Genomic DNA, 24123 nt, shown 5'->3' on the forward strand with positions numbered 1-24123 from the left:
TCCCTTCTGTGCCTTTGCACGGACTTGCCCGAGAGCTCTCCCCTAACGTTCTGTTTCCTGTCTGTCTCGTGTTCAACCTTCAGACTGTCTCAGGTCTCCCCTGGCCTGGAACGTGCCCCTCCCCCCCCCCACACGCACAAGTTCAGGGACCCCCTCCTGTGCTCGTAGCCCTCACCACCCTTCTTGTCCGCTGCTTGTCCGTCTGCGTTCCCGCTGGGCTTGGGATGCCCCGGGCAGAGAAGGGGTGTCTCCTCGCTCTCTGTGTCCCCCGCTCAGGCGTGGGGTGGACGGTCGGCACGTGTGAGGTGTATCGGGCAAGACGGCGCAGGCAGCAGGCACTCCATCTGCGGGAAATTGCCGTGTCTGTGCTTGGGGGCGGCTCTGACCGGGGGGTGCCCCACCTCCGTGTCTATTCACAGAAGCACACACGGATCTGGCTGGAGGTGCTTCCCCAGGAGTCTGTTGAAACCAGCAGGTTAGTTGAGCACCTGCTGTGTGCAGAGTTCAGCCCTGGGGGCTGCTGAGGGAGAGGAAACACGTGCAGAGCTAAGACCACAGCCAGGCGAGGGGAGCCCCTGGGTACAGGTCCGTGTAGAGGGGAGCAGACCCTCTGCGGGGAGGCGTGACCAAGCAGGGGCAGATTCTGAAGCTTATGTAATCTGGGGAGTCTCTTTAAGATGAAGAGTGTACAACAAAGGATAGAAAATAACCTGCAGAGCCTTGAGAGGGACCCATGCAGGTGTGGGACCTGAAGCTGAAGCCTCACTAGTTCATGGCAGACCTGCCTCAGTGGTCAGGGAAGGCTTCCTGGAGTAGGAGGTGAGGTCGGAGCTGGGTCTGGGGCGAACCTATCGGCCTGGAGACCCTGGGCGTCTCCCAGGCATCTGTTCTCGGCCGGCAGCCCTGCCCTGGAGAAGCAGCGTGGATTCATAGGCTCTTACAGGCCTGTGGCAAAGGATGGCATTTCTCTGGAAATGTTTCTTCCCTGTTTGGGGGAAAGGAGGCTGGTGGAGTGGGCATGACCGCAGACGAGCCATGTGACAAGAGTATGTGCGATGTTGGATGTCTGGGTCCAGGCCTGTTGCCCTCGCCTGTGTCACCTTCCCTTCCGGGTCTCAGTCTTGGGGGGTCCGTCTGTCTGCACCCCGCGTCCCCCATCCAGGCGTCCCCCTTTGTTCCCACGTGACCCGCTTGCTCACGTGTCAGGAAGGCCCCGCCCGGTGCCGACTGCACTGCGGACCCCCAGTGTGTCTGGGCACGTCTCGCACGTTTTCACGTCTGCCTCCCCAGCACAGAGGGGGCAGCAGTGAACCAGATGAGTGAACGTGTCTCGTGAGTGGGCCTGGGTGCAGATCGCCTGTTGGTGGTTCCGTGCGGGAGAAGCTGAGCGAGGAGCAGAGCAGAGCGGGCTGGGGCGAGTCCTTCAGCCTCGCGGAGCCTCCGTTTCCCCAGTTGCGGGATGGGGGTGGTAGCGGGGCTTGTCCCACTAAGTGGCTGAGAGGGTCACCAGGGAGGATCCCCGAGGCACGTGCAGCTCCGAGCCCGACGCATGTTAGCTGCTCCTGCTGGTGGAAGCAGTGCAGCTGAGTGGTTACACGGGCAGGCTCTGAGGCCGAGGTCCCTGTGTTCAGATCAGATCCCAGCTCTGCACATGTCGTGTCCCTGCTTACTTCTTCATCTGTAAAACGGGCACCGTAATACCTACAGGATACAGTGATTGAGAAGAATTTGTCCAGTGCCGGTCACGCCGTCAGCGCTCAAGATCTCCGGCTTCTGCCTCTCCTCCTGTTGCTGCTGCTGCTGTTACTGGCTGGCTGTGTCCGTGTGGCAGGGAAGGGTGGGAAAGGGGGCTTGTTTGTTTCTCAGACCACCACGCACACAAGCTGCAGACGCCCTCCCTCCTAGCTGCTGGCAGCTTCAGGTGTGGTGTGCCACTGTAGAATTATAGCGCCCCTCATGAATCTCCAGCTGCTGGGGGTGCAGCCGTGCTTCCCCAGCCCTTCTCACCTCCCCTGTGCTCTGGCCTCTGAATCCCGGAGCAGAGAGGACAGGAGGAGGATGTGTCCCCGTTTCCTCTTGCTTTGGGCTGTTGCTCAGGAGCGAGGGCTGTGGAGCCCATCTTACAGATGAGGAAACTGAACGCATAGAATCCGTTGAACCTGGGGGTGAACCACATTCAGCTCGTGGGGGTGCCTCCCGCAACCCCCTCCTTCAGCCGTATTTGAAGCAATATGAAGTGACGGCCTAACTAGCAAAAAAGCTCATCTATCCATTGACTCCACGCCACAGCATCCTCGGTGGTGCCGTTTCCCCCAGAGGTGTGAGCGCCTGCTGGGCGCCAGGCTCCCGCCGGATGTGCGGAGGTGGAAGGGGGCCTCGCGGACAGGCTGACGGAAGTCAGGAGAATAGCTGCATAGGACGGTCACTCAACACGTGCACGTCACGTACCTACTATATGCCATTCATGGAATGCATGGAAACGCATAGCGAGCGCCTGATTCCTGCCCTCGGAGAACTGGTGGCTGACGGGGGAGCTGATACAGGGACACAGATTTCTGCAGCCTCAACGTGTAAGTGGTGACGGGAGCCCCATCCTGCTGGAGCCTTGCAGGAGGCACAGAGATGGGGAGGTACAAAGGTGTGTGAGGGTCAGGCAGGTGGTGGTTCGGCCACATGTGACGGCTGACAGCAGCAGATATGTGGCGGGAATCGCCGGGACGGAATTCCTCAGGTTTGCCGGGGACCCCTTTGGACACAGACTCACAGAACATCACGGTGGAACGGGGCCTTCAGAAGTCCTCCAACTCCCTGGTTTTACACATGAGGAAACTGAGGCCCAGAGAGAGGAGAGGGCCCACACAGGGTCAACAGCAAGCTGGTGGCGGAGGTGGGATTAGAACCCAGCTCTGTAAGACCTCGAGGAGCTGGGGCTGATTAATTCGGCTCTGGCCTGTAGCTCACACTGATTGTATTAAATCCACCCACCAGGCACTGTGCTAAGCAGTCCACCCGCCTCTCTCATACACACCGTCTTATAAGCGCTGGGCAGGTAAGCGCTGTATCATCTCCATTGGACAGATGAGGAAACCGAGGCAGGTTAAGCAGCTGACCTTGGGTCGTTGGGCTGATGGTGGAAGAGCTGGGTCCTGACTTCAGGAGGTGGCATTCTGACCCTGTGCCCTTTACCGTTATCCTCTCCTGTGGCCCCGTTGAGGGCCACAGTGCTGGGGGCAGTGGTCAGAGCGGGGCCAGGGCCATGTGCCAACAGCGTGGCTGCTGCTAAGGGCCAGAAGCTCAGCACTCTTCCTCCACTGTCCTCACTGGTGGCCCGGGTTGCATGAGGCAGATACTGTCACCGAAGCCGGGGTCAGAGAGGCCATTACACTGGAGAGACTGGGCCTGTGGCTTACGGTTTTTCTCTCGTATGTTACCTCTTTATATTAGTCTGTCATTTCATGAGGCTTCTGCAGATCTCCCGAAAGTATTAATTTTTTCTCCCGGGACCTCTGAACCTCAATCGATTTTCTGAAAAGAAAGCCTTCATAGCCATAGGTATGTTTCTCTCTGAACAGGAAACACGGTAGTGTTTGTTTGGGGCGGGAGGAGGCTGAATTGTCATCCAGGAGAACAAAATTCCTTGATAATCCCCGCAGAACCACTTCAGACCCACTAGGAAGGCTAAAATAACAAAGCCAGACAATAGCAGGTGTTGATGAGGATGTGGAGAAGTCAGAACCCTCACCACTGCCGGTGGGAATGCAAAACGGTGCAGCTGAAAATGGCCTGGCACTTCTTCCAAATGCTAGACGTAGAGTCACCCCATGACGCAGCCATTCCACACCCGGCTGGGCCAAGAGAAATGAAGACGTGTGTCCCCCCCAAACACTTGTACATGAATACTCCTAGGAGCCCTGCTCATTCAAGCCCCAAAGTGGAAACAGTCCAAGTGTCCGTCAAGAGATGGACGGATGAACAAGACGTGACGCAGCCGTGCAGTGGAATATTATTTGGCCGTTGAATGGCATGCAGTACTGATACACACGCTAGAACACGGGTGCGCCTGGAAACATTGCACCGAGCGAGAGAAGCCAGACACAAAGGGACAAGCGGTGTGTGATTCCGTCAATGTGAAATGTCGAGAGTAGGCAAATCCATAGAGATATAAAGTAAATTACTGGTTGCCAGGGACTGGGGAGAGGGAGGAATGTGATTGATTGCTAAATGGTACATGGTTTCATTTGGGGGTGACGAAAATGCTCTAAATTAGATAGTGGTGACGGTTGCACAGCTCTGTGACTATACTAAAAAGCTCTGGATTGTACACTTTGAAAGGGTAAATTTTACGGTATATGAATTATATATCAGTAAAGCTGTTACAACAAGAAAACAGATCCCTGTAAAAAAACCGTTGAGGCTGTGCTTTACGAAGAGGGGCGTGGATGTCACAGGACAGAGAGCAGGGATGCACTTCTGTTTTTACTTAGTGAAAAATGGAAATTGAATTTTTAAAAAAGCCTCTCCTTCAGTCATGTTTCTGGGAAGCATTACAAGCACTATCCCTTGGCTGACCCTGGGTGTAGGATGCGTTCCCTCCAAGAAGGAATGAAGCAGAGTGGAGAAGACTCCGGGCAGCAGCTGCTCTCAGAGCCCGGCCCCCGGGCCATCGGACGCATGTGGTCCGGTCTCAACACGCGGCTTCACGTCTGTGGCTGTCTCGTTCTCCACCTCCATTTTACAGGTGTGGAGGCCCACCAGGAGGATCGTGCAGTGGGTTAGCAGTGGATGCAGGACTCCCCCATCTCTGACCCCCATCTTCTTGGGCAGTTGCCACTGTCTGAGGTTGGAAGTTCCCAGTTACAGTGCGGGTGGTATCCAAGAAAATCTCACGTGCCTTTGAAGGAGGGGGACCTGTGAGGGGGGTCAGTTTTGAGTGACAAGGAAATATCAGGGCAGAAGATGCCACCTGGGGAAGGTCTGGAGGGACGTTTGGGTGACCTCCGCAGGTGCTGAGGGGATGGGGGAGGAGACACAGGACGAGATGAGATGTCTGAGGATTTGGAAATCCCTGATTTCGCACCCAGCGCTCTCCTCCGTCCACTTCCAAGCTCTTCCAGCTGCCCTGCTAATTAATCAGGACAGTCATATTCACCAAGTCCGTCCTCCCGTCTCCTCCGCCTCAAACTTTCCAGCTCCCCGAGATCACAGCCCCGAGGCCCCCCCGCCCCTCCCGCCAAGCTGGCGAGCTCCGGGTAGGCCCCAGCCTGTCTCAGAGGAGCCAGAGGACGTTACATCTGCAGTCTGGCCTCCTCCATGCATATGTCACTGCACCAGCAGGGGTGGAGCGGGGGGCCAGAGCGCCCACTGAAAGGCTCCCAGTGAGGAAAGCGTTCCCTCTTTCTGAGTTATGAGGCCATTTCGGCTGTGCTCAGAGTTATGGCCCCCAGTGAGTGTCACGTGCGACGGCATTTAATGGGCAGAGCCGGACAGCCCTGGACCGGGTTACAGAGTTCTCGTCCCCCCCGTGTGGGTGCACATGTCCTTTTATGACTCTAGGCTGCTGGAAAGGACTGTGCTCATCTGGAGGGTCGTTTAAGGTCACGAGCTCTGGGCGGCTGTAATTTATGTTCCCTTTAAAGCCCAAGTCAACCCGGAGGGAGGGAGACCAGCTCTGTGAAGACTGGTCTAGGGCTTTAGCACTTGGCCCCCCTGCAGGCTGGCCGAAAAGCACCTACCGTGTTCTAGGCCATGGCTGCCTTTACTGTCACGTTCTTATTAAAGCCCACGATGAACCTCTACCGTCATCCCCACTTGACAGATGAGAAACAGAGATGGTGGGTGACTTGCCGAAGGTCACCCGGTGACTCTCCTGGATCTGATGCCAACGTTTTATACCACTTGGTCTCTAAACCCACAGTGCTGACCACGTGGCATTTTGTCTGTTCTCCCAGCCTGTGTCGTTCCTCTTGATTTACAGATTAAAAAATAATGATAATAAGTGAGCCATGGAAAGTTGAAGTAACTTGCTCGAAGTGGTAGAGCTGGGATTCAAACCAAGTATTCTGACTTCTGAGCTCATCCTCTTAACTAATGCTTTGCGCTGTGCTTTCTGTGAGGCCAGGGGGGTGCTTTAGTCATCTCTGAGGCCTCCGTGTGTTTGCACTTTGCAGGAGGTGCTAATTTGTGTTTGTTGAGTGAGTGAGGGAGTGGATGGATGGAAGGAAGGACGATTGGGTAGCTGGATAGGTGAGTGGATGGATAGAAGGGTGGCCAGATAGGTGCGTGGATGAATGGATGCAGCGACGGATGGCTAAGTAGATGGGTGATTGGATCGACGAGTGGGTAGAGGAGTGGATGGAAAGGAGGGCGGTAAGGAGGAGGGGCTAAATGGGCGAGTGGATGAAAAAGTGTACGGATGGGTGAGTGAGTAGACGGGTAGGTGTTTGGGTCAGAGGGCTTTCTCACGTGTAATCTACTGGTATGTTCAAAGAAGGTGTCTAAACACGCAGACGTAGAGAATGGGCTTGAGGACACGGGGAGGGGGAAGGGTAAACTGGGACGAAGTGAGAGAGTAGCATCGACATATATACGCTACCAAATGTAAAGTGGATGGCTAGTGGGAAGCAGCCGCGTAGCACAGGGAGATCAGCTCGGTGCTCTGTGACCATAGGGAGGGTGAGAGGGTGGGAGGGAGACACAAGAGGTAAGGGATATGGGGATATATGTATACGTATAGCTGATTCCGTTTGTTGTACAGCAGAAACTAACACACCATTGTAAAGCAATTATACTCCAATAAAGGTGTTAAAAAAGAAAAAAAGGAGGTGTCTAGAGACAACACCTCACCCAGTTATGATTATAATGGGCATTTTGACTAGAGGGGCCGTAGAACTGACAATATGTGTTCACCACTGTATTACCAGTACCTACAGTACAGAGTCTTAATGACCAAAAAGCAAGCAGATAGGAACCCGAGAGCTGAAAGTACAGACCTCGCCGCCTTCCTTAGGGCATGCTGTGTAGAGGACCCAGCTCACAGATTTATGTTGACGGACTGGGGTAATGGATGGGCTATGGGAGGGTTCCTATGTGAGGGTCCCCAGTCTGTCCTCCAAGGGAGGAGGTGGTTACTCACCCAGGACACGAGTTCTCCAGGGCCTGTCAGAGCGTTTGAGTAGAAGTTATTAGGAAAACATTTGGAGGTGTTTCTCTTCCCCTGTGTTTGAAGAGCAGCCTGGTAGCAAACATCAGGGTTCTATAGACTTGTTGTTTAACAACAAGTTGCTTGTTTAACAAACGACTTCGGTCCAATATAAGGTCAGTCACTACAGCTTCCACTGAATCTGTTAAGGCCTCGGATTTTACTTGCTCTTCTATGCCGTGAAAGCATGTTTTTAATGGCAGTCTGTCCCCGTCTGCTGTGCTCACAATCCCTCAGCAGGACAGTGAAATAAATGAGCCAGGATATCATCAGAGAACCCAAACCCTTGTCTCCTGACTTCCCTTTTAGATCTTGCTAGAAAAGAGAAGTGAGAGGAAGAAGAAGAATAAAAAGAGCCTGAGCCACATTTCTAGCCAGAAGCTAAGGTTGGATTGAGGACAGGTGGTTGGTGGGTCAGCAGTCACCACGTTTGTCTCTAAGGTCTGTGCATCTTCAACGGAGGGCAAGATCATTTTAGCCAAGCATGTTATAGGTTAATCACTGTATGGTTCATCTTAAAGTGTTAGAAGAATACGCACTGTGACTTCATGGGTATTATCACTCGGGATGAGGTCAGAATAGGTCAGATGTTAAAAACGAGCTGACATTAGACGACAGTCGGTCAATAGTGGAACAGCCGTGCACAGCCAGGCCAAGCAGGTAAGGAGGAGAGCTCACGTTTATTGCGTTATTAAGCGTTGGGAACTGTTCTGAGTGTCTTGCATTATTTAATTCGTTGAATCCTCCCAGCAGCTCAGTGAACTGGGCACTGCTGAGGCTTAGGGAGGTTAAACAGGACCATTAAATGGCCGAGCCAGGGTTTGAACCCCAGGCAGTCCCACCCAAGAGTGAGCTCGAATCGCTGCACTCCGCTGCCTCTCAGAAAGGAAATCAAAGAAGAGCACAGACAGCAAAAGCAAAGCTCCTTTTGCCCTTGCAACCTGAGACCCAAGCCCACACATCAGTGCACCGAGGGAACCCGACTGGGCCTCTGTTCTCATGTCTCTAAAGTGGGGGCAAGCGTAGGCAGGGGCGTCTTCAGAAGCGATGGGTGTTGGGCCAGATTTGCCACGTGACCTTGAGCCAGCCTCTCCGCCTCTCTGGAGGTTTGGTGTCTATGAGCTCTCCCCCCCCCGGTGTCACCCGTGGCTCTGCTCCGAGGAATCCAGCCCTTTTGCCTGATTTGAGGCAGAGCCCCCGGATGCCTGGTAGAGTCTGATGCTGGGCAGACTTCATGGCCGCAAGTAGACTTCAAGGCCCGAGGATGCCCACCTTCCCCAGCCCCAGGTTGCGTGGAGCCTTGCCTGGCAGGCTGGGCGGTTGGGGCCAAATCCCAAGAGCACTGGAATATCCCCGAACAGTTTGAGGACAAGGGTGACAGGGTCAGATTGGATTTGAGAGGGTCCCTCTGGCTGCCGGGTGAACAGATCGGAGGGCAGTCGGGGGGAATGGGAGCCAGTAGGAAGCAAGTGTTACAGATGTCCCGGCACGAGATGGCTTGGACCACAAGGCTGTCATAGAGATGCCAGCGGAGCCGGGGAAGATTTGAAGGTGAATTTGGCAGAGGTTTAATGTTCGAGCAGCGGCTGGCTGTGCAGAAGATGCTCGGGTTTCCAGCTTGCTGCCTGGGGGGATGGAGACACCGTTTACCCAGCGGGAGGCTTGGCTGGGAATCCTTTCCTCCTTCACAGCACGTTCTAGGAGGGGCCTGCCGAATACTAGCTTTTCCCTGGTGAGGAGGAGGAGTGGCCCCGGGGCACCCGGTTAACTGCTCCACGCCTCACCATTACTGGCCGTCCTTCACAGGGCCTAATGGGCTCCTGCTGGGGCCTAATGCGGGGCCGGTCCTCATGGAGGGAGAGCAGGGCTCTGCTTCCTGTCTGAGGACACGCATAGCTTGGGAGGGAGGGGCGCTGTGGCTCGGTGAGACTGTCCACGCCATCACTGCCTTGAGCACGGTTCTGAGCTGCCTCAGCGGGTACAGCATTCCTGACCTTTGGGCCAGGGGACAGCTCCTTAGAGGAGGCACCTGGGGGCCCCAGCAGGAGGGGAGGCTCTCGCATATGGCTTTGTACACCTCCGTGGTATATGGCTTGTTGCAAAGTACTTGTTTGCTCTCATAGTTTGAAAGAAAAGGACAAAGTAAATCTTGAAAAAGAGGACGAAAGAGGAGTAGCCAGAAGGGTGTGCAGTTGGATGGCAGAGCGGGTTGTGGCTCAGCTTGGGTCAGGGCTGTGCCTCCGCGGACAAGCGCACAGCTCCAGGCCCTCACCACTCTCACGTACGCACACACGCACGCACGCACTCACACACGCACTCACACGCACACTCACGTACGCACTCACACACACTCAAAGTCACACGCACGTGCGCACACACTCACACACACACACACACACACACACACACACACACACGCGTGCGCGCTCAGCAAGAGCCCAGGCAGGAACAGGCTGCTGATCTTTCTAGCCTCTTTGCCAGTGTGTGGACCAGGGGACGCCCGTCCTGCTCCAGGCAGACCCTTGTTTCCTGGGCTCCAGGTGTTCTGGAGAGAGGTGTCCATGGTCTGGCTCCTTTGATAGTCAGGAAGGAGCTCCAAGAAGGGCCTCTACTTGCACTGCAACCTAAGGCTCAGTTTCTCCTCTCCTGATGTACCCACCCCGGCCATGCTTCACGCTGCCTGGACCAGACCTGAGGCAAGGGCCCTGCACCTGTCCGCCAAAGGCCTGGGCTAGAGTTGGCAGGGCCACTCCAGAGGATGGAGGCTCCCTCCTCGCCACCCCTCCTCCACCTGTCCACCCATCCATCCATCCATCCGTCCATCCATCATTCCCAGAGGGCAGGAATCAGTATGTGATAAGAGTTTAATAAGACAAGATGGCTGAATTTTTAGCATGAAGAGAAGTTTTGTGAGACGTTGTCTGGGACCACATTGCCAAAGGCAGGAGGGAGCCGTTGAAGGTTCTTGAGTAGGAGGGGGACGTGGCCCAATTTCTGTTGTAGAACCATCACTTTGTTGTGTGGAGAGGGAGGCTGGGAGCAAGGAGCAGAGCAAGGAGGCTGTTGTGATGGGGCCAGAGCATCCCCTGTGAGGAAGGTTTAGAAGGCAGAGAAAGGAGGGTTCTTTGCTCCAGGTCGGCTTACGTCACACGCCAGGCTCTTTGCTGCCTCGGTGCCTTTACACATGCTGCTTCCTGCCTGGAACACTTCCCCTCCTATCACAAGGCTGCTTCTCCTCCTTCTGGTCTCAGCCTCTGAGATGCCTTCCCTGACCTATCTAAACAGCCCCCCTCCTCGTTACTCTCTATGAGAGCACACCCTTCTCCTTCACGCGTCACAATTTATGATCGTATATTAGCTTTTCCCTTTTTGAGGACAGAGACCATATCTGCTTTATTCACCGGTGTTTTACCCACTGCCTAGCTCTGCGCCGGGCATAAAGCAGGCAGTCAATAAATACTTATTGAATGAATGTATTATTTAATCAGTTAATGACAATGCCTACATAATAGTCCTAGTTATATAGATATGAGATTATCACACCTGAATAAGCCTTCTACATATTGATCCTCACAGCATCTGCCAAGAAAATGAGAATAGGAATCATTATTCCAGAGTAGCCTAGGTGGAAACTGATACCCCGAGCTGTGTCTTGTCCATGATCTGGCTGGCGGCAGGGCTCGGGCGAGGGGCTAGAATGCACGTCCCAGACTCTGTCTGCCACGTCATTGCATCCCTTCTTCAGGCCCAGAGGACACGGCCACCTTGAGGACTGACCCTGCTGCCCAGCCAGGCCAGCCCAGACTGCCGATCACAACGAACAGCTCTTGCCCTCATAGTTATTATTTGTACCTTCCTTCAGCACCACAGCCCACCTCGTGTCTAAGGGAGACAAGTCTGTCCTGAACATCATGTGTAAAGGTACTGAGGCAGCAAAGAGCTTGGAATGTTCAAGGAACTAGTAGGAGAACAGACTGGCTGGAGTGAGGGCAGGAAGGAGGTTCGTGCCTCGTCTTATGCACTTCCGGGTCCTCATGGAAGCACAGAGAACTCATTAACGGCTCATGGCATCAGTAGAGCCCCTGGCCTGTTTGCTTTCCCTTTGTTGGACAGGGAGCTCTAACCCTCTCTCTCCTCTGCTCTGACCCCAGCGCCTACACAGAGCCCTATAAGGTCTGTCCCATCTCGGCAGTGGCCCCCAAGGAGGACCTCACGTCGGATGAAGAGCGGGGAAGCTCGGAGGAGGAGGACAATGATCCAAGAGACCCCAGCCTCACCCACAAGGTAGGGCTCCCCACCCCAGGCCGGGGGCCGGTGGGATGTGGGCGTCAGAGGTGCGAAGGTGGGGAGAGGGTCCACTCCTTCCCTTCTCCATGCGGAGGGAGCTGTTTTCAAACAGCTGACCCCAAGCTGGCTGCAGAGGCTGTGTCACAGGGCGGCTGGGGCTGCAGCCTGAAGGCACATGGCGGAGACGGGGGCGCTGATGCTGCAGGGGTGACTGCTGACGTCCTCCTGGGTCCCAGGAAGCCTGGGGATGAAGTGGAATAGAGCCGCCTGATTTGAATCCAGACAGGGCTGGATTCCAGTGACCTTGGTCCCCTGAGCAGCCTCCGTTACCTTCATCTGTGAAGTGGGAATTGTGAGGGTAAGATGAGCATTCAGGGTTATGAGCAAGTTTCGTGAAGTGAAAACTTCAGAATGAGAGCTGGTGTCCCCGTTCCCTGCAGTGACGCTGAGGGGGGCAGGGCTGAGAGAAGGGCTGTTAACTTCTCTGGAGGCGGATGGCGAGTTGGGGCCCAAGTCACAGTGGAGGCCCAGACCTTCTCACTGGGCGTCGGGCATTGGGTGTGACGTGGTTACCTCTGCTCGGCCGATCCCGTCCTTCCGTACCCCTTCCAGAAGGCACGGGCTGTCTCCCGTGTTTCCTGTTTGCAGAAACTGTCAGAGCCGAAGAGCTTGCCCAGTTCCACATGGCTGCTACTAGTGCACCCCAGGAGACAGCACAAGGTGCTGGGGGCCAGGAATGCAGCCCAGGGGGACACCCTAGCTGCACGGAAGGTTGAGGCCAGCCCGAAGGTCTCCCCCTCCCCCATCTCGCGGGCCCGCTCCCGTCTGCCATCTGCCAGGGAGGGGCCGGGGCTGCAGAGGACGTGCCCTCGGGTCCCTGTTCCTGTCTGTCTTCTACTCTGGGCGTCTTCCCCTCCCAGCCTAGGTGAGGCGGGCCCCTCTGATTACAGACTCTTCCTGTGGGAGCCCTTGGTACAGGTGCCTGGCCCCTACCAAGCATTTGATAAACGGGCGTGTCTTTGGTTTCGTTTCGTACACTCAGTTTCTTTTAGAAATCCACTCTCCTGTCTGCCCACGTACCCAGTGCTGTGGGAGGCGTTCACACTGGCTCGTCCGCGCCCCCTGCCCCTTCCCTCTCTAGACGGCGAGCTGTCTGCTGGGCACTGCGCGCTTCCTCGTCTGCTCTTTCACCCCTTACGGCCACCTTGAAGCCAGTACCGTTGTCTTGTTTTGCAGTCGAGGACACGGAGGTTCAGAGACGTTAAGTAACTTGCCCGGGGCCACACTGCTAGTGGTTAAAGGGGTTGCACTTGAAAACGGGCCTGACTCCAAACCCAGTCTTGTTTGTTTGTTTTTCCGCTGCGGTCCCGGTGGCCTCCTCTTTCTCTCTCCACTTCTTCCCCTCGCCCAAGAAGAAGCTGTTGGCTCCTGGCGTGGGGAGAGGGTGACAAGGGAGGCAAGCTTTGAGTGAGTGGTGCCCCTTTAGAGATGATTTTGGCTTTTCTGGGCATCCCTGGGGTCATGGGGCCTGGGAGCAGAAAGACATAGCTGTCTTCGGGGATTTGGTCGTTTCTCTGAAGCTGGGAGCTGGGGCTGCATCCCAGGCCCAGAAGAGTGGAAGAGCTGAGAGGGCAGGGGGGCCCGTGTGCAACTTTCTGTACCTGGTGATGATTTCTGACCAGTCACGGAGTTCTCTGTTAAACCTTCTTCTGGGACCACCTGCATCTCCCCGCCTCCAGCTGTGTTACCACTGGCTGGTCACTTCCCATCCTGAGAAGGACGGTCCTGTCGTCCTGAGAGCACAGCGGGAGAAGTGTGAGTCCAGACTCCCCACGGCAGGTCAGTCCAGAGGACTGACTGCCACCCCCCGCCCTGCGCCGTGCTCTCTTCCTCCTTATGAGGCCTTCATGATGTAGCCGAGGTAAAACGGCCTTTAGAAATCTGGTTCTAATTGCCCGAAGCGTGCTCTGCTAGATGGTCCTCATCATGTATGATGTCATCACGGGTGAGGGTCAAGTGCCCTGGAACACTCATTCCTGGTCCTTGTGCCCTTTATGGAGGTAACCGGTATGCAGTTTGGTGTCTATCCTTCCAGAACTTTTTCCCTGTATTCACCTACATATATCATCATTATGCGTGGGAGATGGATGGTATTGTTTGTGGAGTTGATTTTTTTTTTTCCGTAAACCACATCAAACTATAAGAAACGGGGGTGGAGGGGTAACTTGGTTGGGTTCATTCACTAGTATCTTAGAGATCTTCCCACACTGGGACAGGGAGCTCTAACTTCATTTTTTCCTGCCGTATAGTATTCCAGTGTCTGGATGTGCTGTCATTTATTTTGCCCTCCCCCTGCTGAGGGACATTTACAACGTCTCTTTCTTTTGCTCACTGGACAGCGCTGCGGGGCACCTGTTCGTACCCCTCCTTACACACACGTTTCCGCCGAGGGTGGATCCCAGGAGGGCTTGGATCCGAGAGCACTGGCAGTTTCACTCAGTCTTCACACCTGCTGCTAAATCCCCTGCCCCAGTCTGTTACACGCACTCCCTGCAGCCTTCAGGGTGGAAGGGCTCCCAGATCCCTGGGAGCTTTCCAGGCTGAGCAATCTTTCCTGGCTCCTTTTTGCTGCAGACGGTTTGCTGGGGCAGGGGTAGGGAGGAGGAGAATTTACTCCTTATTCTTTTGTCTTCCATTCTCTCTGAAAATTCTGTTTCTCTAAAAGGCAGACCTCAGACCTCGCCTCCGTCTTGTCCTGGGGGAAGTGGGACCCACATCACCATCTCCAGCCGTCTCAAAGGGGCAGACCTGGACCAAGTGTGCGTGATCATAGAATGGCCTCCCCGGGGCCTTGGGAGGCATGTTTGGGGGTGTGGTGGCGAGCCCCACCCTTCTTACAGTGTGATATGGTTTATGTAACAATAAATAAAAAGTGGTGAGCCCCACCCTTCCCAGATGTTTTGGGGGTGACTGAGTCAGGAGGGCAGAGGATTTTGGAGCAGGACAGGATGCTGAGCCCAGCTGGTCCACCCACCTGTCTGACCTCTCTCCCACTCGCAGACGTACAAAGGGTGTGGGCTGAAGGAAAGAGGGGGCAAAAAAAGGAGAATCAAGAGGGGACCTAAAAATAGATCTAGCAATGAAAGGAGACATTCAAAGGCGGGCTGGCGAGTTGCCCCTCCCCGACAGTGCGCCCGGTTTTCAGGCTAATGGGGGCTTTTCAGGCGAGATACCAGCTCCCCTGAGACCAGCCCAGGAGTTGGCAGCCCCTCCCGGCTACCTCCTCCCTGGCCGGGCTCCCGCTGTCACTATGGATGTTGTTTCCTGGCCGGGTCCACGCCTGAGCCCAGCCCTGTCCCCTGGAGCAGACCCATCCTGCCTTCACGCCCTCCCTGGTCCCCGCCCACTCAGGACGTCCCCTCCCTGGCTGCACCCAAGGTCCTGGCGGCCTGGCCCGGGCCTCCTTGTTGACCTCGTGCCCCTAGCCTCGCACCTGTGGCCTTGCCTGACCATCTGCCTGGGTTAAAGGATCTGCGTGGGGAATTCCCTGGCGGTCCAATGGTTAGGACTCTGTGCTTTCACTGCCGAGGGTGAAGGTTCGGTCCCTGGTCAGGGAACTAAGATTCCACAGGCTGCGTGGCACGGCCAAAAACCAAACCAAACAAAAAAACAGGATCCACTTGAACCCTGGTCATTTCCACTAGGCGAGTCCCCGGCCTGTGTTAAGTGTCACACTGTGCCTTCTCCACGCTGGAGACCCTGAACCCCAGGTCTGGCTGCGCGTTGGCTCCACCGCAGACACGCGCTTCTCCGGGCCCCGGGGAGGCCATTCCAAACCTGCTGCAGCTTCCTCTCCTGCAACCTGTTCTCCTTCCCAGAAAACACTCTCCTGTCGATGTGAACTCCCTCCCACCTGCACCTCTTCTCTCTGTGTCCTCACCCAGTTTCACCCGTCCCTCCTCTTCTTCAACAGAATTTTATTTATTTACCGAGTACTTACTGAGCACCTACTATGTGCCAGGCACCCTTCTAAGGGCTGAAGATATAGCAGCCACAAGTCAGAGCAGGTGTCTGCCGGCTCTGCTAGAGTCTGCATTCTAGAAGGGGATGCACAATCATCCAGAAAACTCCCAGGGTGGGTTTAGGTGGTGAAAGTGCCATAAACAACAAGCAAACAAAACAAACCACGGTGGTGGAGGACAGAGCACTGGGGTTGAGGAGAGGGAGGAAACTTAGACAGGGAGGCTGGAGAAGGCTGTTCTTTTCTTTTTTTCATTTTAAAAAATTTTGTGAAAATACATGTAACATAAAATCTTCCATCTTGACCTTTTTTTTTTTTTTTTTTTTTTTTTTGCGGTATGCGGGCCTCTCACTGTTGTGGCCTCTCCCGTTGCGGAGCACAGGCTCCGGACGCACAGGCCTAGCGGCCATGGCTCATGGGCTTAGTTGCTCCGCGGCACGTGGGATCTTCCCGGACCAGGGCACGAACCCGTGTCTCCTGCATCGGCAGGCGGACTCTCAACCACTGTGCCACCAGGGAAGCCCCATCTTGACCATTTTTAAGGATACAGTTCAGCGGCCTTAACATTCACGTTGGGACTTCCCTGGTGGCGCAGTGGTTAAGAATCTGCCTGCCAGTGCAGGGGACGTGGGTTCAATCCCCGGTCCGGGAAGATGTCGTATGCCATGGAGCAACTAAGCCCACGTCCCACAGCCGCTTAGCCCGTGTGCCACAACTGCTGAAGCCCTTGCGCCTAGAGCCCCTGCTCCGCAACAGGAGAAGCCACCGCAGTGAGAAGCCCGCGCACCGCAAAGAAGAAAGAGTAGCCCCCGCTCGCCGCAACTAGAGAAAGCCCGCGCGCAGCAACGAAGACCCAACAGGTCCAAATAAATAAGTAAATAAATAAATTGGGGAAAAAACGAGAGAGAGAGAACAGTGAACTTACATTTTAAAAAAGAAAAACAAAACATTCACCTTATTGTGCAACCATCTTCACCACCCATCTCCAGAACTTTTTCATCTTCCCAAACTGAAGCTCAGTGTCCCTTAGACAGCACCTCCTCACCACAGCCCTCCCGGCACCTAGCGTCCTGCTCTCTGCTTCTGTGATGTTGACTGCTCTCATATGCGTGGACTCACACAGTATTTGTCTTTCTGTGTCTCTGGCTTATTTTTCACTGATTAGCAGAACCTCCTCACGGTTCATCCATGTCGTCCCAGGTGTCGGGATTTCCTTCCTTTTCAAAGCTGAATAATACTCCATTATATGTACGTATCACATGTTGTTTGTCAGTTCATCCACCGATGGATGCTTGGGTTGCCTCCACTTTTCCACTATTCTGAATCAGGCTGCTGTGAACATGGCTGTACAGATATATCTCTTTAAGACATAGCTTTCAATTCTTCTGTCTATGTACCCAGTAGTAGAATTGCTAGATCACATAGTCATTCTGTTTTTAATCTGGGGGGGGCACTGCCATACCATTTTACAGCTGCCCCATTTGACTTTCCCTCCAGAGATGCAGGCGGGTTCCAGTTTCCCAGAGAAGGCCTTTGTGATGAGGAGGCACCCCTCGAGCAGGGAGCTGAACGTTGTGAGGGAGGAGGAAACGGGAAGGTCGAGGGACAGAGCCCTCCGGGCCGGGAGGTGGGAATGAGCCTATACAGCCGAGGCCAGCGTGGGAGGAGCAGAGGAGAAGGGGGTGGGCTGGACGGGTTCTGCAGGACTTGGCCCCGCCCACAGGCCTGTTCTCCCCTGCTCTCCTGCCCCCCTTGCTGCAGTCATTCTCTCTGCACGCTGCCCGCCTCAGATCCCAAGCCTCCGCTCTGCTGGTCTCCCAGCCCTGGGAGCTGCCTCGGCTTCTCTGGCTCCGTTCTCTCCTTGTTCTCGCCCTACTCCCCTGACCATCCTCTCTGCCCACGCCTCCACGTGAGGCGTTGACGTCCCAGGGCCTGGGTCCCTCCAGCCCCGCTGTCCTCCTGTGTCCTCTGCTCAGGCAGCCCCTTCCGGGCCAGTGGCCAACCCTCCTCAGGTGTGTTCCCAGAGCTGACCTTCTGCCCCACCCCTCCCTGCGACCCCGCACTCCATCCGCCAGCTGCTTTGGGGGGCCCTTCTTGGAAGCCCTGCAGACACCTCACACTGCACACATCCCAAGCTGAACTCGCCATTTTCCCATGCCCCCCCCCCACCCGCCCGCCTGCCGCCCGCCTGCTTCTCCACTTGAGTTTGCTGTTCTGGAGGTTGGCACCAGATTTGAAAGATTTTAAATCCCTGGCATTTCATCTTCTGTTGCCATGTCTTAATTATGGATCAAATGAAATTCAGCCTCGAAGGCTACAGAACGAGTCAGTCTGTTCTGTAAACCCACCCCAGGGCCTTTGCACTTGCACTCGCTTCCACTCTAGATACTCTTCTTCCTGCCCTTTGCCCTGCTGGCTGCAGGTCTCAGGTGAGGTGTCACCTCCTCAAAGAGGCCTCCCCTGCTCACTCTGCTCATTCCTGTCACTTCGTTCCTCGTGGCTTCTCTCAAGCTGTGATTATGTTCTTTATTTTTCTGCTTATTTGCATATTGTTTGCCTTCCCCTCTCAGAGTAGCTCCAGGAAGGCAGAGACCATGATTGTCCTATTCACAGTTACGTCCCTGATGCCTGGCACATAAAATAGTATTGAGTAAATATCCTCCAAAAAACGAATAAGTAAGTGAATGCATTAGACTCAGTTCATGCGTTTAGGTAAGGAAAACAAACTTCGACGAACTACAGTTTAATAAACAAAAGCACTCGTTTGGTCCTGTACAGTTTACAGCGCACAGCAGGGGATGGGGTGGGGAGCCAAGCCTGCCTCTCACCGGCCCCACAGCAGCCACGCAGAGGGCACAGCAACTCAGCAGAGTAACGCAGAGACATTTTCAGGCAGTGGTGAGCGGAGGAGGATGAGGGTGCAGGCTCGCAGAACCCAGAGGGGAAGGGAGAGAACAGGAGCTCAGAGGTCCGGGAGGCATCCTGAGCACCTGCCTGTCTCACACCCCTTGTTCAGGGCCCTGGAGGGCTTGCAGGCTGTCAGGAGCCCAGAAGCTGGGGATGAGGGCTGTTAGGATCCCCTGGTCCCGTGAGAGCTTATTCTGTGGCTGGTTTTCCTCTCTGCCAAGTCTCAGACATCCCCCTTTAAAAAAAAAAAAAAAAAATTTATTGATTTATTTATGTTTGGCTGTGTTGGGTCTTCGTTTCTGTGCGTGGGCTTCCTCTGGTTGCGGCGAGCGGGGGCCACTCTTCATCACGGCGCGCGGGCCTCTCACCGTCGCGGCCTCTCTTGTTGCGGAGCACAGGCTCCGGACGCGCAGGCTCAGTAGTTGTGGCTCACGGACCCAGCTGCTCCGCGGCACGTGGGATCTCCCCGGACCGGGGCTCGAACCCGCGTCCCCGGCATCGGCAGGCGGACTCCCAACCACTGCGCCACCAGGGAAGCCCTCAGACGTGCCCCTTTGACCCGTTTAGAATTCGGGCCACAGGGTCACACTCGCCCCCACTTCCTCCTTCCCAGCTCTGTGACGGTCGCTCTCTGTGCCTGGTCTGCAGCCCTGCTGCTCAGAGTTGGACATGAGGACCAGCAGCACCCCCAGCCCCCCTACATTTGTCCAATCAGGATCTGCATGTTTACAATATCCGCCACCCCTCCCACGGTGGCTCGTATGCTCACTCAGGCTTGAACTCGGGTCTGTATGTCAGCCGTCCAGTCTGTCTGGAGCACCCACAGTGCCCCCAGCTCCCTGAGGCGCCGGAAAAGAAGCTGGTGGGGTGCCTGACCGTGGGGACTTACTGTCAGGCTGGAGAATGAGAAAGCTCCGCATGTGATAATCTCTAAACTTTACATTGTATATACACTTTTATGAGGGTCACGTCTGACAGTGTTTTACGAGGCAAAGGCTGCTCGTGAGGTGGAACCGTTATGGGGCAGCCGTGGCGGCCTCAGCTTTGTGACCTCCACCCCGAACACTGTGACTGTCCCAAGTCCTAAACGGCAGGACAGTCAGGGAGGTTTCCGGGAGGAGGTGAGGCGCACGTGCTCCGTGAAGGAGAGTAGGACGCGGCTGAGTAGAAGGCAGAGAGGGGGGGTACACAGGAGGCCAGAGCAGACAGCACGGAGGCACGGAGCCCGGCCACTGACTGGCTTCTTGACTCGTGGTCGGTCCTTTCCGGAACTGAAGTGAGATGCTGAGGACCGGAAGGCTGTGTGTCTCGCGCGAGCCGTGTGCTGGCCTTTCCAGTGAGCGCTGGCCCGGGCACGGTCACCACCGCACTCAGGCTCCTGTAAGCTGGGGGAGCTGACAGAGGCATTTAGAGGTCACTTCGTTTGATTGTTTCATCGTGGTGACAACGCTGCGCATGAAACCTGCCCTCTCAGTGTCCGTCGAGGGATGGATGGATAAACAAAGTAAGGTCTCCACGTACAATGGCATGTTATTCGGCCTCTAAAAGGAAGGAAATCCCGTCACGTGGTACAGCTCGGACCAACCTGGAGGACGTGGTGCTCAGCGACGCAAGGGAGTCGCGGAAGGACAAGCCTGCGCCGTGTGCCACTTGCAGGAGAGACCGAAGACCGTCGGAGAAGCGGAGAGCAGCATGGCGGCGCTGGGGGCCGGGCGCGGAGGGACTGGGTGTGGGGTCCGTGTGCGCGAGATCCCTTCGTCTCGCGGGAGGGAGGACTGCGGCTCCTGGAGGGTGTTAGCGGCAGAGCCAGGAGCAGGCGCCAGGCCTCCGGACGCCTCGGTCGGGGTGTTCCAAGATAGCGTGCTGTCCTCTATCACACGCTGCATCCGGAACCAAAGATTCTTTGCGACCGAAAGTGTTCCAGAGCGTCTGGGCCAAACGCAGACTCACACCAGCCTGTGCTCAGGAACTAGAATAAGGCTGGACGTCAGCAGGAAGCGAAGGCTACCACTTGGCCCCGGGGGAGGAGGGGAGGAGGGGCTGTGTTTGGTCCCTCCTTCTTCCCCCCCCCCCCCCCGCCCCGCCGTGTCCTGCAGGTGTTGCGGCTCCTTTGCCCTCCTCATCCCTCCTCTGCCACCTGTGGGAGCAGAGGCATCAGCTGGGATGAGGGATGAGCCGTGTCTCCCTGAGCGCCTGTCTGAGTTTTCCAGCGGCCGCTGAAGGCCGTGCTGGGAGCCCCGGTCTGCATTCCAAGGGGGAGGTGGCCGCTGTCCGTGCAGGTGGTGCCCCGAGGGGCCGCGGAGACAATTGTTCTCCTGGGGTCCCTGCCGCCCCATGAGTGTGGCTCCCTGAGTACGTTCCCTGCTCCAGCTGTGGCCTCGGGAGACCCCAGCAAGGCCCCTCGCTGGGACCCTCAAAGCAGCAAGGACTCATTAGGAATACTTCCCCAGGGCTTGAAACAGCCCTGGACGGCAGCCCCTTCCCTCTTTGCGGTTGTGCCCCGCCCCCGCCCCGCCCACGGGATTTTCAGCTGGCAGACGTGGAGCATCGGGGGCCTGCCTTGGAGCTCTGCCTCACTGGGGTTAAGCGTGTAACCTACAGACAGACACTTATTCGATCATAGGGAAGTTCTGGACACAGGCACCTGTGTGAGCCAGAAAGCCCCGAGGGATGCGGGTACGGTACCTGGAAAGGGTCTTTAGGCGGAGTCACAGGTGCAGGGTAGGACTTATTTGTGCCTCAGTTTCCCCATCTGTGAAATGGAGGTAATAATAATAGCTCCTCATAGTTTTTTGGGAAGATTCAGTGAGATAATTCGTGTAAAAAGCTCAGAGCCATATTTAGCACATACTAAGTGGTCAAGAAACACTAGCTGTTATATTATTAAGTGGGTATTGTTATTATCCCTCTTTTACCGATGGAGCTCAGAGAAGAGAAATAACTTGTCCAAGGGCATAGGTTTAGGAAAGGCTGGAGCCCAGGACTTGAACCCAGGTCTTCTGACCCCCGAGCGCAGGTCTCAGCATCAAGCTGGATGACAAGTTCTTTCTGTAAGTCCTGGGGAGCCACTTGGGACTGCAGGTGACAGCAGAAGGCAGTCCCCACAACCTTGTGTGGATTGGAATAGATCCAAGGCTGCAGCTCTCGTGAGCTAAGAGGGGATTTCAGCTGAGGGTGGAGGGGCGCTCGGGAGCTTAGGTCCCCACCACCTCAGAGCAGGGCAGTTCTGAGCGGGGACAAGGCCCAGGTGTGTGGAGCAGACATAGAAGTAGGTGAAAGTCATCTGAGAAGGAAGGGAGTCTCAAGGAGGTGAGAGGCTGAGGGTTACGGCGTGGAGGGTGGAGTTCCCAGGTGACCACAGGCGTGAACTAGGGAGGAGGCGCTGAGCCAGGCACCGAGACGCCAGGACATGGGGCTTGGCCCGGAGCTGGCAGAGACGAGGGTGAAAGGAAAGAGGCAGCTGTTTAAAGGCAGAGCAGGTATCAACCCAGGAGGCCTGCAGGCAGGGAGAGAGGTGACAAAACGGGAGCTTTGGAGGTGGTTTCTTCCTCTTCTGCAGGACAGGACGCTGTGGAGAGATGGTGTGACCCCCAGGGAATACGCGGGGCCATGCTGAGGCCAGGCTGCCTGGGGCTTCTTACCCTACTTCTCACAATAACAGCCACGGTGATTGTTATTATAATACAGTGGCAGTGATGCCTCCTCTTTAGACCTTCACTGAGAATGAAGAGCTTTTCCGTCCACAATGCTACATGATCAGGGTGACAGCCTCTAAAACAGTGGTTCTCAACACCTTTTGGTCTGAGACCCCTCTCTCCTCATAAAAATGATTGAGGACCCCTAAGAGTTTTTATTTCTGTAAGTTATAGCTATCCATAGTTACCACATGAGAAAGTAACGCTGAGAAAAACTTAAAACATCTGTCTTTTAATTCATTTAAAAATAACAACAATAGACCATTATATGTTAACATAGATAGCACTTATTATGAAAAATAGTTGTTTTGCAAAATATTTAGTGAGAAGAGTGACCAGGTTTTACATTTTTGCAAGCAATGTTAACGTCTGGCTTCATAGGAGACGACTGGATTCTCCTTGGGTTCCGTCTGTTGAAAATGCTGTTCTTGGTCAAGTTTAGTGAAAATCCAGGCTCACACAGATAACGTAGCTGGGAAGGGGAGACAGAACCCTGGGACTCCTCAGACCAGACTTGGGGAACCGCTGTTCTAGAAGGGGCCTAGGAACCCCCATCTTACAGCTGGAGAAACTAAGTCCCAGGCAGGGGCCCAGGACTCCCAACTCTTTCTGGGTCTGTTTAGCCAGGAGGGCCCCTAAAGGAGGACCGTTCCTCCCGCCCTGCGCTGGTCCCAGAATAGCCAGCACTGAGCCGGCAGGTTTGCCTGGGGCCTGGGGAGGAAGTGCGGCTGGGCGGCCCAGGGGAACGGGGGAGATAAGCCGCCTGGACCTCGGGCAGAAGGGCGGCTACCTGATGTAACCCTCACAGCGCCAGCCTGAGAAACGCGATAGCACGGGCCCAGCCCCCACGTGCGCCGGGGAGGAACCCTGTTCCCAGAAGTCTGTCCCTGGACACTGCCGTCAACCCGCGGAGTTCATTTCCTGGTTAAACAAACATCTATATTAAATGGCCTGGCTGGGCAACGCCCGGGAGCAGCTTCTGAGGAGAGCCCCGGGCACATGGCCCGCCAGGCCTTCTTCTCTGGCTGGCGAAGACACATCCATCATCAGCAGAGTCACTAAAGCAGGACGGCCTGTGCCTCCCACCCAGAGTCCGCCCGTGTGGCCGGAGGGCCTGGGAGGGACGTGCAGAGTGGCCCGTGCCCAGAGGTCCCTCCCAGCAGCTTCAAGATGGTGACAGTGGTAACCAGGACAACTCCAGAAGTTCGGAGGGGTGGGGCGGGGACACTGCAGCCATCGTCTCGTCATCTGGTCCTTGCAGTGGGGGAACACTGACCCCACCTTCCCGAGGAGAAGCCAGGCGTCGGAGGAGGGCTTGCCCTCGTCAGATAGGTGCCCGGGGCCTTGGCTGGGGCGTGGATCCGGCGTCCTCGCTTGCCGGCGCTGCTCCCGTTGCTGTGTGCCTCCGTGGGTGCTGCTCTGCGGGCTGGGAATCAGAAAGGGCTGTGGCGGGAGGACTAGCCCGGGCGCCCTGGAGCGCTGGTCCCCTGCTGCCACCGTCACAGTGCAGGTAAAGGGTAGGTGTCTCCCGGCTTGGAAGCCCACCTCCTCCAGTGAGCAGAGACACGATTTCCCGAGCACTCGCCGAGTGCCAGGCACGCTGCCAAGTGCTTCAAGGTTGGAGCTGACTACCTGGCTTGGAATCTTGGCTCTGCCACTTACTAGCAGTGACTCTGGGCAGAGGGTAGGACTCACTTGTTGCTCAGTTTCCTCGTCTGTAAAATGGAGATCATAGTAATAGCATCTACCACCTAGGTTGTTGGGACGATTCAGTGAGCTAATACATGTGAAAATCCTAGAGCCGTACTTAGCACAAACTAAGTCAATAAATGCTAGCTCGTATATTATTAGGTAGGTATTATTATTATTATTATTATCATCATCATCCATGTTTTACGGAGGGAGCTCAGAAGAGAAATAACTTGTCCAAGGGCGCATAGGCGTAGGAAGGGGTGGAGCCCAGGACTTGAACCCAGGCTTTCCGACCCCAGAGCACAGGTCTCAGCATCAAGCTG

General features: G+C 55.5%; 1 protein-coding gene across 3 annotated transcripts in view; it reads left to right on the plus strand.

Moving 5' to 3' along the window:
• FGD5 (FYVE, RhoGEF and PH domain containing 5) overlaps positions 1–24123 on the plus strand; it is a 117900-nt gene that overhangs the window by 39550 nt on the left and 54227 nt on the right. For all 3 annotated transcript variants that reach the window (XR_010842461.1, XM_059076853.2, XM_067043408.1), the window contains exon 3: positions 11350–11482. Coding sequence is in view for 2 of the 3 variants with exons in the window: in XM_059076853.2 (XP_058932836.1) it covers positions 11350–11482 (133 nt within the window). In the remaining variant the exon portion in view is untranslated. The remainder of the gene's footprint in view (positions 1–11349; positions 11483–24123) is intronic.

Source organism: Kogia breviceps, chromosome 10 (genome assembly GCF_026419965.1).
Source record: "Kogia breviceps isolate mKogBre1 chromosome 10, mKogBre1 haplotype 1, whole genome shotgun sequence".
Taxonomy (NCBI): domain Eukaryota; kingdom Metazoa; phylum Chordata; class Mammalia; order Artiodactyla; family Physeteridae; genus Kogia; species Kogia breviceps.